Genomic DNA, 15,412 nt, shown 5'->3' on the forward strand with positions numbered 1-15,412 from the left:
CTTTCGGTCCAAGAAAGATCATTGCGAATGTTTCATTCCGTTTGCACTCCGTTTGGTATTCCTTTTCTGCGAAACTCTAAAATAGGCAAAAAACAGAAACTGGCACTGGGCCCTCGATTAATAGGTTAGTCCCAAAAATAATATAAAATAGCATATGAATGCCTATTAAACATCCAAAACAGATAATATAATAGCATGGAACAATCGAAAATTATAAATACGTTGGAGATGTATCACCGCTCCCTACAACCACTAGCTAGTTGGTTGCTTCGAGAGAAACTAACACTTGTCATTGAGAGCATCCCAACCTCCGAGGACTTTGAACGAAAATCATCAAGTGAGGAAAACCCAAACACCTACAACCCAAAGTGATTGAGCATCACTGAAGAGATTGTTCATGTGTGGAACCGACGCTTGTTACCTTTGAGGATTGTGTATCCTCCAGACGGTTAGGCGTCATGGTCTAGAGCGTCCAAGAGGAATTGTGGATCGCCAAGTGACCAAGTATGTGAAGGTTTGGAAGTCACTTGAAGACTTACCACGAGTGATTGGGCGAGGTCTGTATGACTTTAGCTCAAGGAGAATGCGGTGAGAACTGTGTGTCTGGGACTGTCTGTCCTTAGGTTTAAACACCCTGCCGCTCCAACCAGACATACAACTGTCACAACAGTTGGAACTAGTCTACCAAATCATCATCTTCACCAAGCTACTAGTTTTATTTCCTCAACCCTTTCATTTCGTCATTCATATGTTGATGAACCTGATCATTACTGTTTGAAGACTTTGACTGAAGACTTTCTCTGTTTCCTCAACCCTATTTCTTCAGTCACGTCTTCAGCCTGCTTATCCTATTTTCACGCTACATGTACTCTATGCTTGTTTTAATTTCGTCATGATGACTATGCTATTGCTCTGTTATGCTAGCACTCGAGTACTTATTCCACTGCTAGTGTTTCATTGCTTAGGAAATTCCTCACTTAGAATTTCCTCAGTGACGAATTTGTAAAAATCGCCTATTCACCCCTCTAGTCGACATAACGCACTTTCATAGGTGGTGTTCTTAGACGTTGTATACCTGAGCATGAATAAGTACCAATTCTACGGAAGTGTCATTCCAAAGCTTACAGAGAACATCATGCTGGAGACATAACTGCACACAAGGTATTACAATCTGGGGTTTATTGGTCTATTTTTTCAAAGATGCTCGTAAGTTTGTCTTGTCTTGTGATGAATATCAAAGAATTGGTAATTAATATAAGTATATGTCAGGAAATTCCTATGAATTATTCACTTGTTATTGAACCATTTGATGTTTGGGGATTTGATTATATGAGACCTTTTCCATCCTCTAATGGGCATACTCATATTTTAGTTGTTGTTGATTACGTTACTAAATGGGTAGAAGCTATTACAACTAGTAGTGTTGATCATAACACCTCTATTAAAATGCTTAAAGAAGTTATTTTCCCAATGTTTGGAGTCCTTGGATATTTAATGATTGATGGTGGTTCACATTTTATTCATGGTGCTTTCCGTAAATTGCGTGCTAAGTATGATGTTAACCATAGAATTGCATCTCCATATCATCCCCAGTCCAGTGGTCAGGTAGAATTAAGTAATAGGGAAATAAAATTGATCTTGCAAAAGACTGTTAGTAGATCTAGAAAGAATTGGTCTAAGAAACTTGATGATGAATTATGGGCTTATAGAACTACTTATAAAAATCCTATGGGCATGTCTCCGTATAAAATGGTTTATGGGAAAGCATGTCACTTACCTCTTGAATTAGAATATAAGGCTTATTGGGCAATCAAAGAGATCAACTATGATTTCAAACTTGCCGGTGAAAAGAGGTTATTTGACATTAGCTCACTTGATGAATGGAGAACCCAATTCTATGAAAATGGCAAACTATTTAAAGAAAAGGTTAAAAGATGGCATGACAAAAGAGTACATAAGCGGGAATTTAATGTAGGTGACCATGTCTTGCTATACAATTCTTGTTTAAGATTTTTTGCACGAAAACTTCTCTCTAAGTGGGAAGGTCCTTACATTATCGAGGAAGTTTATCGTTCCGGTGCCATCAAGATCAACAACGCCAAAGGCAATAACCCTAAGGTGGTGGATGGGCAAAGAATCAAACATTATATCTCAGGTACGCCCATAAATGTTGAAACTAATATTATTCATACCATAACACCAGAGGAGTACATAAATGAAACCTTCCAGAGCGCTCCAGAACCCTAAAAAGGAATAGGTATGTGATACAGTAAGTAAACCGACTCCAAAAGTTTTTCAAAAGCAATTTTACTCTGTTTTGAAATATTTAAAAATTAGGAAAATAAGAAGTAGTCCAAATAGCGCACGAGGAGGCGACAAGCCTTGGGGCGCGCCTCCCAAGCTTATGGCCAACTCGTGTGCCTTCCGGACTCCGTTTTCTCCCAGAATACTTGTTTTCCATGGTAAAAATTCATTATATAATCTCCCAAAGGTTTTGACCATCGTATCACAGAGAAATCCTTTGTTCTTGTTTCATGTTGTTTTTCTGTTAGATCTGAAAATATGTCGTCTCAAGATTCGGAGGGAGAGAGCTATGTCGATGATTATATCGCAAACCCAAAGGTCTGTGGGGAGATGGATCATTACAGTTGGATAATGGATGAGGAGGAAGACGTCGACATGGAGAAAACAAGGGACGATAGCTCTGATTAAGATGAAGATCCACTACCTCAACCTGGAGATATGCACGTGGAATTCAAGAAGTCGAGCCTTCCTAACAGAGGAAACAAATCTAAGGTTCAATTTATCCCATCCCGTTTTCTGCAGGAAACCAAGGCGGCATTATGCAAAAGGGTATTAAAGCTTGATCTAGATAATGATGATCTAAGGGAGGAAAGATTTAGCCTTAGATGCAAGCTGGAGAAGAAGAATGCTACCACACCATCACCACCACCTCCTAAGAAGGAGACTTGAGTACATGGCTATGGGCACTCCCCTTCGCTTGTGCCAAGCTTGAGGGAGGTGCCCTGGTATCATATCACCATCACATCTTTATCTTTATCGTTTACCTTAGTTCGATCCTTTTGGTTAAATCTTGACCTAGTAGAATAAAAGTTTTAGTATGATCTAGTCTTTGAGTTTTGCTTTATGTTCTATCTATGTAATCGAGTGCGAGAGTTATATAATAAAGATTAGTTTTGAGTCAAGGGCTTTGCTTTCTTGTTTTGATCTTGGAAAAGAAATATAATAAAAGAGATAAATGATTATATAATAATCTTATGGAGAGTGATGACTTCACAAGTATAACACATGAAATTTATTGAGGGTTAACAAACATAGTGTTGGTCATTTTTGCAATTAATAGGAAGTAATAAAGAAAGAGAAGCTTCACATATAAATACACTATCTTGGACAACTTTTGTGATTGTGAGCACTCATTAAAATATTATATGCTGATAAGTTGATGTTGGACAAGGAAGACAACATAATGTGTTATGTCCCCTTATATCCGAATATAAGTTATATTATCATGGATCCTCCAACATGTTGAGCTTGCTTCTCATCCCATGTTGGCCAAAAATTCTACATCAGGTAGAGATACTACTTGTGCATCCATAAACCATCAACCCAATTTCACCATGAGAGTCCACTATATCTACCTATGGATTGAGTGAGATCCTTCAAGTAAGTTATCATCGGTGCAATCAATAAAAAGTTTGCTCTCTAAATACGTATGATCTTTTAGTGTGAGGAAAATAAACTTTATACGAACTTGTGATATGTAAGATAAAAGCGACAGACTGCATAATAAAGTTCTCTATCACAAGCGGTAATATAAAGTGACATTCTTTTTCATTAAGGTTTCATGCATCCAACCATAAAATCGCATGACAACCTCTGCTTCCCTCTGGAAAGGGCCTATCATCTATTTTGTTTTCTACCTTTATACAAGAGTCATGGTGATCTTCACCCTTCCTTCTATATTTTCTCTTTTTGGCAAGCACCGTGTGTTGGGAATGATCTAGACTTGTATACCCACTCGGATGTAGGTGCTCATAAATTATAATTGTTGACGTTACCCTCGAGGTAAATGGTTGGGAGGGGAAACTACAAGCCCCTATCTTCCTATGTGTTTGGTTGAAGCTTTGATCTCATAAGTATCGTGTGAGTGTTAGCAATCATGAAAGATTTAAATAATGGTTGAGTATGTGAACTTGCTAAATAAAAGCTCTTACATTGACTCTTTCCGATGTTATGATAACTTGCAATTGCTTCAATGACCAAGATCATAGTTTGTTAATTTTCAGTAAAGTTTTTTGTCTATACTTTACTTTGTGAATGAATTATCACTTTGGCATAAGAAGTTATATGACAATATGTTGTTGTTCTAAAGATAATCATGATTCCCTCATGTCCGTATTTTATTTTATCGACACCTCTATCTCTAAACTTGTGGTCATGATTATCGATTTCGGCTTTCGCTTGAGGACAAGCGAGGTCTAAGCTTGGGGGAGTTGATACTTCCATTTTGCATCATGCTTTTATGTCAATATTTATTATATTACGGGCTGTTATTACACTTTAAGATATAATACTTATGCCTTTTCTCTCTTATTTTACAAGGTTTACATGAAGAGGGAGAATGCCGGCAGCTGGAATTCTGGACCTGAAAGGAGCAAATATGAGATACCTATTCTGCACAACTCCAAATGCCTGAAAATTTGCGAAGAATTGTTTTGGAATATATAAAAATATTTTGCGAAGAAACAACAGAAGGGGACCCACCAGGTGGCCACAAGCCTGGGGGAGGGCCCTACCCCCCAGGGCGCGCCCACTGAGCTTGTGGCCCCCCTGACCTGCCCCCGGAGCCCATCTTCTGCTATATGGAGGATTTTTACCTAGAAAAAATCATAAGGAAGCTTTCGGGATGAAGCGCTGCCGTCTCGAGGTGGAACCTGAGCAGAAGCAATCTAGGGCTCGGCAAAGCTATTCTGCCGAGGAAACTTCCCTCCAGGAGGGGCAAATCGAAGCCATCGTCATCACCAATGATCCTCTCATCAAGGGAGGATCAATCTTTATCAACATCTTCACCAGCGCCATCTCCTCTCAAACCCTAGTTTATCTCTTCTATTCAACCTTTGCCTCAAAACCTCAGATTGGTACGTGTAGGTTGCTAGTAGTGTTGATTACTCTTTGTAGTTGATGCTAGTTGGTTTATTTGGTGGAAGATCATATGTTCATATCCTTAATGATATTTAATACCCCTCTGATCATGAACATGAACATGTTTTCTGGGTAGTTACGTTTGTTCCTGAGGACATGGGAGAAGTCTTGTTGTAAGTAATCATGTGAATCTGGTATTCATTCGATATTTTGATGAGTTGTATGTTATCTTTCCTCCAGTGGTGTTATGTGAACGTCAACTACATGTCACTTCACATGATTTGGGCATAGAGGAAGGCATTGGCAAGTAATAAGTAGATGATGGGTTTCTAGAGTGATAGAAGCTTAAACCTAGTTTACGTGTTGCTTTGTAAGGGGCTGATTTGGATCCACGTGTTTCATGCTATTGTTAGGTTTATCTGAATTCTTCTTTCCTAGTTGTGGACGCTTGCGAGAGGAGTTAATTATAAGTGGGAGGCTTGTCCAAGTAAGGACATCACCCAAGCACCGGTCCACCCACATATCAAATTATCAAAGTAACGAACGCAAATCATATGAGCATGATGAAAACTAGCTTGACAATAATTGCCATGTGTCCTCGAGAGCGGTTTGCTTTATATAAGAGTTCGTCCAGGCTTATCCTTTGCCACAAAAAAGATTGGGCCACCTTGCTGCACTTTTGCTACACTTGTTATTTGTTACCCATTATGAATTTTCTATCACAAAACTATCTGTTACCGATAATTTCAGTGCCTGCAGAAAATACCTTGCTAAAAACCACTTGTCATTTCCTTCTGCTCCTCGTTGGGTTTGACACTCTTACTTATAGAAAGGACTACGGTTGACCCCCTATGCTTGTGAGTCATCAACCCACCGTATGCTATTTTCTCGAGAGAAGTCTCTAGTAAAATCTACGGCCCCCGGGTCTATTTTCTATCATATTGTTTTCGGATCTATTAATCCAAAAATATCTTCTTGCACTTTTCTTTACCTATTTTATTTTGTGTTTTTGTTAGATCTATTTATTCAATCTCATACAATTTAATCTATCTCAATACCGAGGAGGGATTGACAACCCCTCTTACGCGTTGGGTTACAAGTTTTTGTTATTTGTGTGAAGGTACTGCTTACATAGTTTGGTGGATCCTCCTACTGGATTGATACCTTGGTTTCATAACTGAGGGAAATACTTATCGTTGCTGTGCTGCATCATCATCTCCTCTTCGGGGAAATACCAACGCGATACAAGCAATCAAGGGCCTCAAGCCATCGAGGACCATGGTGAGGGAGAGAAGCCACATCCGCGGGGAAAGACCAACTCCAAGAAAGAGGAGAAGCGTGATGCGACGCCAATTGTCTTGCACGAAACTTTGCAAGGCATGATGACCCAAAAGAAAACAAGAGAGGAGAAGCGTCAGCAAGATAAAGAAGAGCAAATGAAGGCCTACATGGAGAGACAAAGGAAGAAGCTCGAGATGAAGGCGAAGATGCAAGCGAAGAAGCTCGAGATGGAGGCGGAAATGCACGTGAAGAAGCTAGAGATGGAGGCGAACGTGCAAGCGAAGAAGCTCGAGATCAAGGCTACCAAAACCAAGACCAGAGCAAAAGAAGTGGCGCTTGCTTGCATGATGAAGGAGGTGGATATCATGACGGTGGACTTGAACACGGTGTCCCCGAGGAAGAGGCCTTGGTTCGAGAAGTTGCAGAGGGAGATGCTCAAGCTTGATGATCGATCTATGGCAGATATTTGTCTTTTTTGTATGCGGCAAGTGTGCTGGCATGACCACGACCGAGGTGTATGGCATGGTTAACTATCCCTTTTTTGTGTGTTGGCAAGTGTGCGCTGGCAAGTGTGTCAGCATGAACCGCGTGCTATTTTTTGGAGGTTGGCATGTATGCTAGCTGCACATATGGCCGCCGACAAAACTGTGGGCGCTTGCATGGCCAATGGCATGAATTCTGCCCGCTAGCCATTTGTTAAGATCAATATGTTTTGTAGCGGACGAAAATTGCATCAGCTGGTCGGTTCGACACAGGAGCACATAGATTGCCCATGTCCGAAACAGGCACACATAGATTGCCCTGATGATCCAAACGAACAAAAAGCAAAATGTGCATCCTTTTTGGTCATCGTGTTGGAGTTGCTCTTAGAGTATAACAACTGGACCTCTCAAACACGTCTCAAACGCCTGGGCAGGCCGTTCGATCATTGACTGGTCGCAAAAAACCGACCCAATCGGAGCTCTCATACCGCGGACAAACGCCCGGGCTGAACAACACCCCTCGTATCCAGCCCAGGCATGCCCGGGTGCGTCCGCCACATCAGCCCAACCCACCTCTGGCCCACCCCGATCCCACAAAATCACCCTCTAGAGCAAACCCTAGCTCACTTCACTCTGCTCCGCTCTGCTACAAGACGATCCCCTTTTCCCAATCCATCCAATCGCTGGCGCCGGCAAGCATGTCAAGCACCGACAGCCACCCCGACGGCAGCTCCGAAGACGAGTACGAGATGGGGCTCTATATCGCGCTCGAGCGCTCGCTGGTCATTACAGGCGGCAGCTCCGGGTCCGGTGCGACGCCTCCTGTCGCCCATCGCTGCAGCACCGATGCCGACACCGGCCCTTCACGCCCTGCGCGCGGATCTATGTGGGCTGCCCAATCTGCTCCGCCCGCTCGATGGCCTCCTCCACCTCCGGCCGCTTCTCCGCGCGGGCAGTGGTGGGTTTTAGTGCCCACTTCGCCGGCTCCGCGGATGCGGACTCCGAAGTCAGAGGCACGTGCCGCCTGTCGCGAGAGGCAGAGGGCAAGGAAGATGAGGGGGGGGGGTCCGACGCGGCTGCGCAGTCCGCCCGCCACCGCCGCGTGATGCCGGTGCCCGACGAGGAGGAGCGTTTCCTCCAGTGGGTGTACCGTCGCTCACTTACCACGGTGGAGATGGACGCCCAACGACTTCAGAGGATCAACGCCAAGCAGCTTTGCCTCAGCATTGAGCAACCTGAGCGGGAGGCAATGCGACAGCGGTGGAGGCGGCGAGGGTGGCCAAGCTCAAGCACAAGCAAGATCGCATCGTCCGGCGCTTACAAGGCTACATCATTTCCTCCTCTGACGGGTCCGACTTCGACGACTCTGACGTCGCCCCACCTCTTGCTGCGGACGCCTACAACAGCGCCACCGACCGAAAGGGCAAACGGTCGTCGAGGAAGTGGTGAAGCTCACCCTCTCCTTTCATATAATCTAGTTCTAGTATGTAGTTAGAATGTGTCGGATCGTTGAAGTGTGTGAACTATGCCCGTTTGGTGATCTTTTGGTGATGTTTATGTCATTATGCCTGTTTGATATCGGTTTATATGTCCGTTTCTTGCCGATTTTGATCGCTTGGTGATCTACGTACTACGTTTGCGTGAATAGTATGGATATAGGGTGCGGATATGAGAATGCCAGTATGAAAGCGCGGATTTAGGAAGTGTCTGATCAATGTCCGCGCCCCGCGGTTGTCTGAGGGATCGGATTAGGGAAGTCCGGTTCTAGATGCTCTTAATCTTCGCCAGTTCACACTACTGCAGTCATTCGCTCTAGCCACTACCAGCTAGGCCCCATGCCTTTCCCCGCGCACTGGTAGCTGCCCTCTCCTCCGCCTCCCACCGCCTAGTTCTCCTCGTCTCCATCCCCATCCTCCGAAAAGCAACACTCCACGCGACCTCACCTAGGGTTTGCTCTCCTTTCCTCCCCCGTCCTGCTCTTCCCCAATCCGCCTTCCACCCCCTCGATCTCCTCCCCCAGCCGCCGTAGGCGGAGGCGGGGGCGGGGGCGAGCAGCGACGACAAGCTCGTCCAACGCCTGCCCGCCTCGGCGAAAGTAAGTGCTCACTTTCTTCTCCCTAGTCTCAGATCTAGACGTCTGGGGTGCCATTTTCTACTCGATTGCTTGGTGCGATAGCGGCGGGGGTAGGTAGCCCTTGATTGTTCGGCCCAACGAGGCATCGATGCTCGGCCGGCCGAGGAAAGACGGTTCCCGCTTCCTTGTTCTCTTTTCTTGTATGAGTAGAGCACTAGAAGCCGAATTGATGCCTATTTATGTTTTGCTGCCCTTGCTAACAAAATTGTGTGTAAGATAATTGATTCAATTCGAGAGAAACATGTGCAATTTAAGCTTTTGCCATTCCGCTGCTTCGATTCGTGTGCTGTTTGGATATGTTAACTGATTGTCTTGTTGGCCCTTATGCAGAGTCTGTCGCCATGTCTGACATGGAGTCCGTGGCTACCCTTATGGAGTCGACAAGCTTGAAGATACAGCAGCTTCAGCGAGCATTTGCTGAGCTTGAGAGCCAGAGCGCTGTTACCATGAACTTTAAGTGGAAGCAGCTCGAGGACCATTTCCGTGGCCTTGAGCAGTCCCTCAAGAAAAAGTTTGATGAGCTGAAAAAACAGGAGAAGGAGTTCCAGGAGACAGTCGCAAAATCGGAGAAGATGCTGGAGCAGCAGGAGGCTGTTGTGGTGGCTAAGGAGCTGACTTCTCTGGAAAGGCTGCAGGAGAAAAGAGATGCTGCGTTAGCTATGATCTTTGGCAAGTCCAAGCTGTCACTAAACACTAATTATATCACCCCAATGAATAAGCCACAGAGTAATTATACCGTGGGTACTCTTGATGTGAAGTGGCCGAAGCATTCTTCTGAAGGAAATGCACGAATGCAAGATGGCAATGCTGCTGTGAAGCCTCGTTCTGAACTTGCCACTCTCTGCGAGGAGATGAATGTTAAAGGGCTTCATAAGTTCATATCAGACAACAGAAAGAACTTGACATCTATCCGTGAGGAAATCCCGAGTGCACTCAAGGGAGCATCGCAACCATATGTCCTTGTGTTGGATTCCTTGGAGGACTTCTATTCTGGAGAGAATCTGGTGTTGGATGGGAAAAAGGATGGAGACCTTCTGGGTGTAAGAAGGACGTGCCTTATGTTGATGGAGTCTCTTGTACAGCTGCAAGCTGATGACATAACTGGCTTGTTGTCTGAGGGGCAAATGTTTGCAACAAATGTGAAAGATCGGGCGAAAAAGATTGCATTTGAGTGGAAGTCCAAGTTGGACAGTCTTGACATTGATGCTAGCAATGGAAACTGCTTGGAAGCACATGCATTTCTTCAACTGCTTGCTACCTTTGGTATTTTTTCTGAATTTAATGAAGATGAACTTTGCAAACTTCTTCCTTCTGTCAGTCGACGTCGTCAAACACCTGAGCTTTGCCGACTGCTTGGGTTATCACAGAAGATGCCAGGTCAGTGTAGTGATGAACTAATCAAGCATCTATCTCCAGTAAACATTGTTTATGATGATGAGTTAATGATAATATTTTGTCATGCCAGTTCAAATGCTAATTGAATGTTGTTTTCACTTGGATAAATCCTAGTTTTCCAGCTTGTGGGTAACATATTTGCTGGTCATTGAGTCCACCGAACATATGTGCAAACTCAAAAGCATAATGGTTTCTTTGTACTACCACCTCCAGAAGTTCTTCCATATTCCCAGAATTGATAGTTTTGCTGTTACAACTTACAGGCAATGCACATCAGCTACATCTTAACCCATTAGGCCTCCTTTGGTTCATAGGATAGGATCATAGGAATAGAAAACTTGTAGGAAATGGGATGACATGTATCTCAAATCCTATGAGTAGGAATAGAAAAGAGATGTCATTTGGTTCACATCATAGGAATTTTTTCATTGAGTCTAGGATCATGTTTATTTTCCTTTGAAATGTGGAGGATAGGAACCAATCCTATGCAGGAATAGGAATCTATTCCTATAAACCAAAGGGCTCTATAGGAAAAATTCCTATAAGAATACTATCCTATAGAATTCCTATGAAATTCCGCCAAACTGAGTAGGAATAGGAATCCATTCCTACAAACCTAAGGGCTCCAAGGCCTTAGTCTTTTCGTTGCTTGCACTATTGCTTGTAAAGCATGTCCATTGTTGTCTAGCCAGCAGTTATTGTGTTCTACTTATTCTTGAATATTTGGATCTGAAAAATTACTCTCTGTAATTTCTGTTCTATTTAGTCTGATGTGTGGTTGTGGTGTATATGTTGCGTAGTACCACACTATGTTGCATCTGTTTGATAGGATCAGCATTTGTTTGTCTTTCCCTCTGAGCCCTTGTCTTAATTGTTCATTTTCTTAGGGATTTTGTATGTCTCTTATGCTATTTGCCTTTTCTCATCCATGATGATTATTTTCTTGACAATAATTGATTCACTTATGGTATTTCTTGAGGACAGGTGTCATTGGAGTTCTGGTGGATAGTGCAAGACCAATTGATGCAATTAACTTGGCCTACGCGTTTGGGCTCACTGAACAGTTTGAGCCAGTACAATTGCTGAAAGCATATCTGAGGGAGGTCAAGAAGGTGTCACATGCCAAGAATGGAAAAATGTCTCCTGGAGCACAGGTGTGCTTCTAGCTATTTCAGCAAAAGCAAATGATGTCTATCATGCATTTTTTTTGCTGCAAGAATACAATAAACTGTACCTGTACTTCCACCAAGTCACCAATTACTGAAGTGGACACCAGTTGTTTCTTTGTGTTACCTTCCTTTTGAAGTTTGATTAACCATTCTGCTATCTAACCAAAGTTGCTCACCCATCATGCTATGTTACTCAGGATATTTTTAAATAGCTATGCTACACAGATACCGTCTGTTAATTTGTAACGGAAGGGCTTTGTTAATATCTTGCTTAATTGTTCTATGATGAGACTAAGCCACTTGCACTTTTGGCTTTATTAGAGATCTAATTACTATTACCAGACATCTGTTACCTTGTATGATTCAGTGTCAAGGAGAGCTCCTTGACTGTTTGCATCCAGTGATTTCAAGTTATTAGTGGTGTAGTGTTCAAAATTCTATTATTGTTTACTTATAGTAGGCCTTAGATAGATCAGTATTGGATTTGATGACGCACAGAGGTGAAAATTGCCCGTTCACCTGATGTCAGGAGCTTGAGGTAGGTTGTGGAGAAGTAGAATAATAGAGGGATATCTTAGCTTGCAAGCAATATTAAGTTAGTTGCCTCTTGCTTTTCGCTGTTTGGCGCTGAATAATATACAAACTTTTCGCTGTTAGGCTTCTATGGTTCAGATTGTCAGGGAGCTCCTCGACTGTTTGCATCCTGTGATTTTAAGTTATCAGTGGTGTAGTGGTTCAAAATTCAATTAGTACTTTACTTAAAGTAATCCTTAAATAGATCAATATTGGATTTGATGATGCACAGAGGTGAAAATTATCCATTCACCTGATGTCAGGAGCTTGAGGTAGGTTGCGGAGAAGTAGAATAATAGGAGGGATATCTTAAGCAATATAAAGTTAGTTGCCTGTTGCTTTTCGCTGTTTGGCGCTGAATATTATATATAAACTTTCTAGAGTAGTTGGGTTGCCTTGCCCATTGGCTTTTTCATGTCGGCATATGTGTGTAAGCATGTTATCTGCATCTATCTAGTACACTTGATACAATCTGTTGGATAACAGCCATTCCCTTTTCAGAATGAGATGAATGAGCGTGAGCTGTCTGCACTGAAAGCTGTCATCAAGTGCATCGAGGAGCACAAACTGGAGGAGCAATATCCCGTGGATCCACTTCAGAAAAGGGTGATTCAGCTGGAGAAGGCCAAGGTAGACAAGAGGAGGGCTGTCGAAGCCGCCAAGCCACAGTCGAAGAGGCCACGTGCCAACGGATCGCTCTATGCACCCCGTGTCAGCAGCTTCCCTGAGAAGAGCTTCTACCAGGCAACACCAGAGAGGCACCCATACCCTTACGAAAGGCAGTTTGTGTACGGCGCTGAGGCCCACCACCACCCTACGATGATGAACGCGGCTCCCTACACCATCTCACCGGCCCACACGCCGTACTACGGTAATGGCTACCCGGTGCAGTACCAGATACCTTATATCCACTAATGGGGGAGAGCTACAATGGCTCTTTCCTAACTATCCCTAGCTTTTAACCTTCCGCTGTTGTTGTAGTTGTACCAAGTCATCTAGCTAGTTTGCCTAGCTGAAAATAGTTGGACCACTCGCTTGTGTGTGTGCTATGAGTGGCTATTGTGAGAATCTGTTAATTTTATGTCACGACTTATGACATAATTTACTTCTAATGTCTAGTTGTTTTAACCCACGTATCTTCTACGTATGCTGATATATGCTTTGTCTATACGACGACGAGTCTGCCTGTTGGTCGTGGTTGCAACCAACGCGGAGCTCATCTTTACTGTTCTTTCGTCATCGCGGTGCTTCATCCATGGAGGTCAGGTAACCGAACCACGTCGCGGTATGTGATCAGTTTTGGAGAGGCAGGTAAGTAAGCATAGCGGTGGGCTTGCTGTCAATGAATTGCAATGTTTTCACGGTACCAGCTGAAAGCCCAGCCTACGACTGTACTTGCTACAAACGCCACATAAGAGAAGTGATCTCTGTTTAAATTTTGAGCCCTTCTGCTTACTCGCTCCGTTGAGGGACATTACAAATAGTCTTCCAACACAAGGATACGGCAGTGCTCTTGGTGACGGTGTCCCCGATCAGGGGCCTGCGCGAAGCCATAGTCACAACGATAGTCAGCAAAGAACATTATCGTGTGGTTTATGCGGGTTTTTTAAACCTATGCGGGCTTAAACCCTTGCTCACAGGAGAGAGGGATTGCAGCACCTGAACATTTTGAAATTTGTGTTTTTTAAGTTTCAAAAAATTGTGAAATTTTTCTCGGGGATACATATGCACATTCCGAATACCTGTTGTAAGTTTCGGTAGAAATCTCGTTTCCTTAGATTTATACTAGAGCCACGATGATTTAGTCTCAAGCTAAACAAAAGGCAAGGGTTTGTTTTGGGCTATAGAAAAAAAACAAAATTCTGACGGTATATAGGAGAAAATGGATGCCATTTATGTCAGAAATTTCTCCTTTTTGTATTTCTCAAAATACAAAGTATTTTTTTTCCAGCTTTTTACCGAGTCTTAGGAATGTGTGTATGTCTTCACGTATTTGATTTAAGATTTTTTTAGCAACAGAAGTGTGTTTTTCAAAAATTTCAAATACCAAGGGCAATGGAGCCCGGTAGCTGTATGCACTTTTTGATTGCCATAGCAACGTTTTTAGGCCTGTTGGCCCAAACGTTTAGATTCAATCGACTGATTTCTTATTCTTGGAAAATCGGTCGGGTCGCTCGTGCGCCACATCGTCTTGTGGTCCTGAGACACCTCTCAAATCCTCTTCTTTCAGATCGAGCCCATTCCCTTTCTCTCTTCTCACGCACTTCTCTGTACAAGATGCGGCGGGGCTGCCGGCTTCTGTGACCAAAACCCCGCCGTCCCCGGTCTCCCCTTCCCTCCCCATAGCCTGGCCTTCCTCTTCTCTGTTGAATCGACCGCCGCCGCCGCTGTGGAGACGCTGCATCGCGATGCAGCATCCATGGCTGAGATTGGGGGGAAGATTGGCGGCGGTGTTGCAATGGAGCATCCATGGCGCTGCTCGCCGGCGACGGTGCTGCAATGCAACATCCATGGCGATGCTCAACGGCGCCGGTGCTTCAATGGAGCATTGTTGGGACATTGGTGTTGCGATGAAGCATCATCGGAGCCGCCAGTGCTTCAATGGAGCATCATCAGGTGCCGCCGGTGTTGCGATGAAGTGTCATTGAGCCGCTGGTGTATCAGTGGAGCATCACCGGATCGTGTGGGTGCTTCAGTGGAGCATCGCTGTGACCGGGAATTGATACTTTGGTGACGTGCACTGCTACCGAGGCTGCTGCTCCGACGAGTGAGGAGGAAGATGCGCATTGCTAGCCAGAGGAGGAAGAAGCAGTGCGATGCGAGCAGGCGATCGAACAATCAAGCAGAGTACATCGGACTTTTCTAAAATCAACCAGCAGATTTGTAGCAGCCGCCAATTTTTAGGCTGTTTTAGGCCAGGAGGACGTGGTCTGTTCGCCACTCGCATGATTGTAGGGCATTGTGTATGAGCTCGGACCGTGGGATGACACGGTCGATAGTGGAGCACATGGCATGACATGTTTGTTTTCCAATAGAATAGAGAGAAGAAGAAACATGAGAAAAGATGCAAGTTGTTTGCAGTGCAAAATCTCACTCCACACACTCCTCTTGCTCGTTCGTAGCTTAAGGATAACAATTGCCATCAGAACCGCATTTCGATGGCCATGTTGAGCGACGGTGGACAGCAATGGAATGCCGCGTCCGGCTCCAACATA

General features: G+C 44.0%; 1 protein-coding gene across 1 annotated transcript; it reads left to right on the forward strand.

The window, feature by feature from the left end:
- The first annotated feature begins 8,740 nt into the window (after positions 1 to 8,740).
- Positions 8,741 to 13,329, forward strand: LOC123111551 (FRIGIDA-like protein 3). Its single transcript, XM_044532355.1, has 4 exons — positions 8,741 to 9,021; positions 9,391 to 10,437; positions 11,440 to 11,609; positions 12,699 to 13,329. The coding sequence occupies exons 2-4, from the start codon at positions 9,402 to 9,404 to the stop codon at positions 13,110 to 13,112; spliced, it is 1,620 nt and encodes a 539-aa protein (XP_044388290.1). The 5' UTR covers positions 8,741 to 9,021; positions 9,391 to 9,401; the 3' UTR covers positions 13,113 to 13,329.
- The last annotated feature ends 2,083 nt before the right edge of the window (positions 13,330 to 15,412 follow it).

This window comes from Triticum aestivum, chromosome 5B (assembly GCF_018294505.1).
Source record: "Triticum aestivum cultivar Chinese Spring chromosome 5B, IWGSC CS RefSeq v2.1, whole genome shotgun sequence".
Taxonomy (NCBI): domain Eukaryota; kingdom Viridiplantae; phylum Streptophyta; class Magnoliopsida; order Poales; family Poaceae; genus Triticum; species Triticum aestivum.

Bases quoted from the DNA above. Each gene is read 5' to 3' on its own strand.
- LOC123111551 (XM_044532355.1), top strand. From the start codon at position 9,402: ATGTCTGACATGGAGTCCGTGGCTACCCTTATGGAGTCGACAAGCTTG. The intron at 10,438-11,439 runs GTCAGTGTAGTG...TCTTGAGGACAG, and splicing joins GTTATCACAGAAGATGCCAG to GTGTCATTGGAGTTCTGGTG. The intron at 11,610-12,698 runs GTGTGCTTCTAG...TTCCCTTTTCAG, and splicing joins AAATGTCTCCTGGAGCACAG to AATGAGATGAATGAGCGTGA.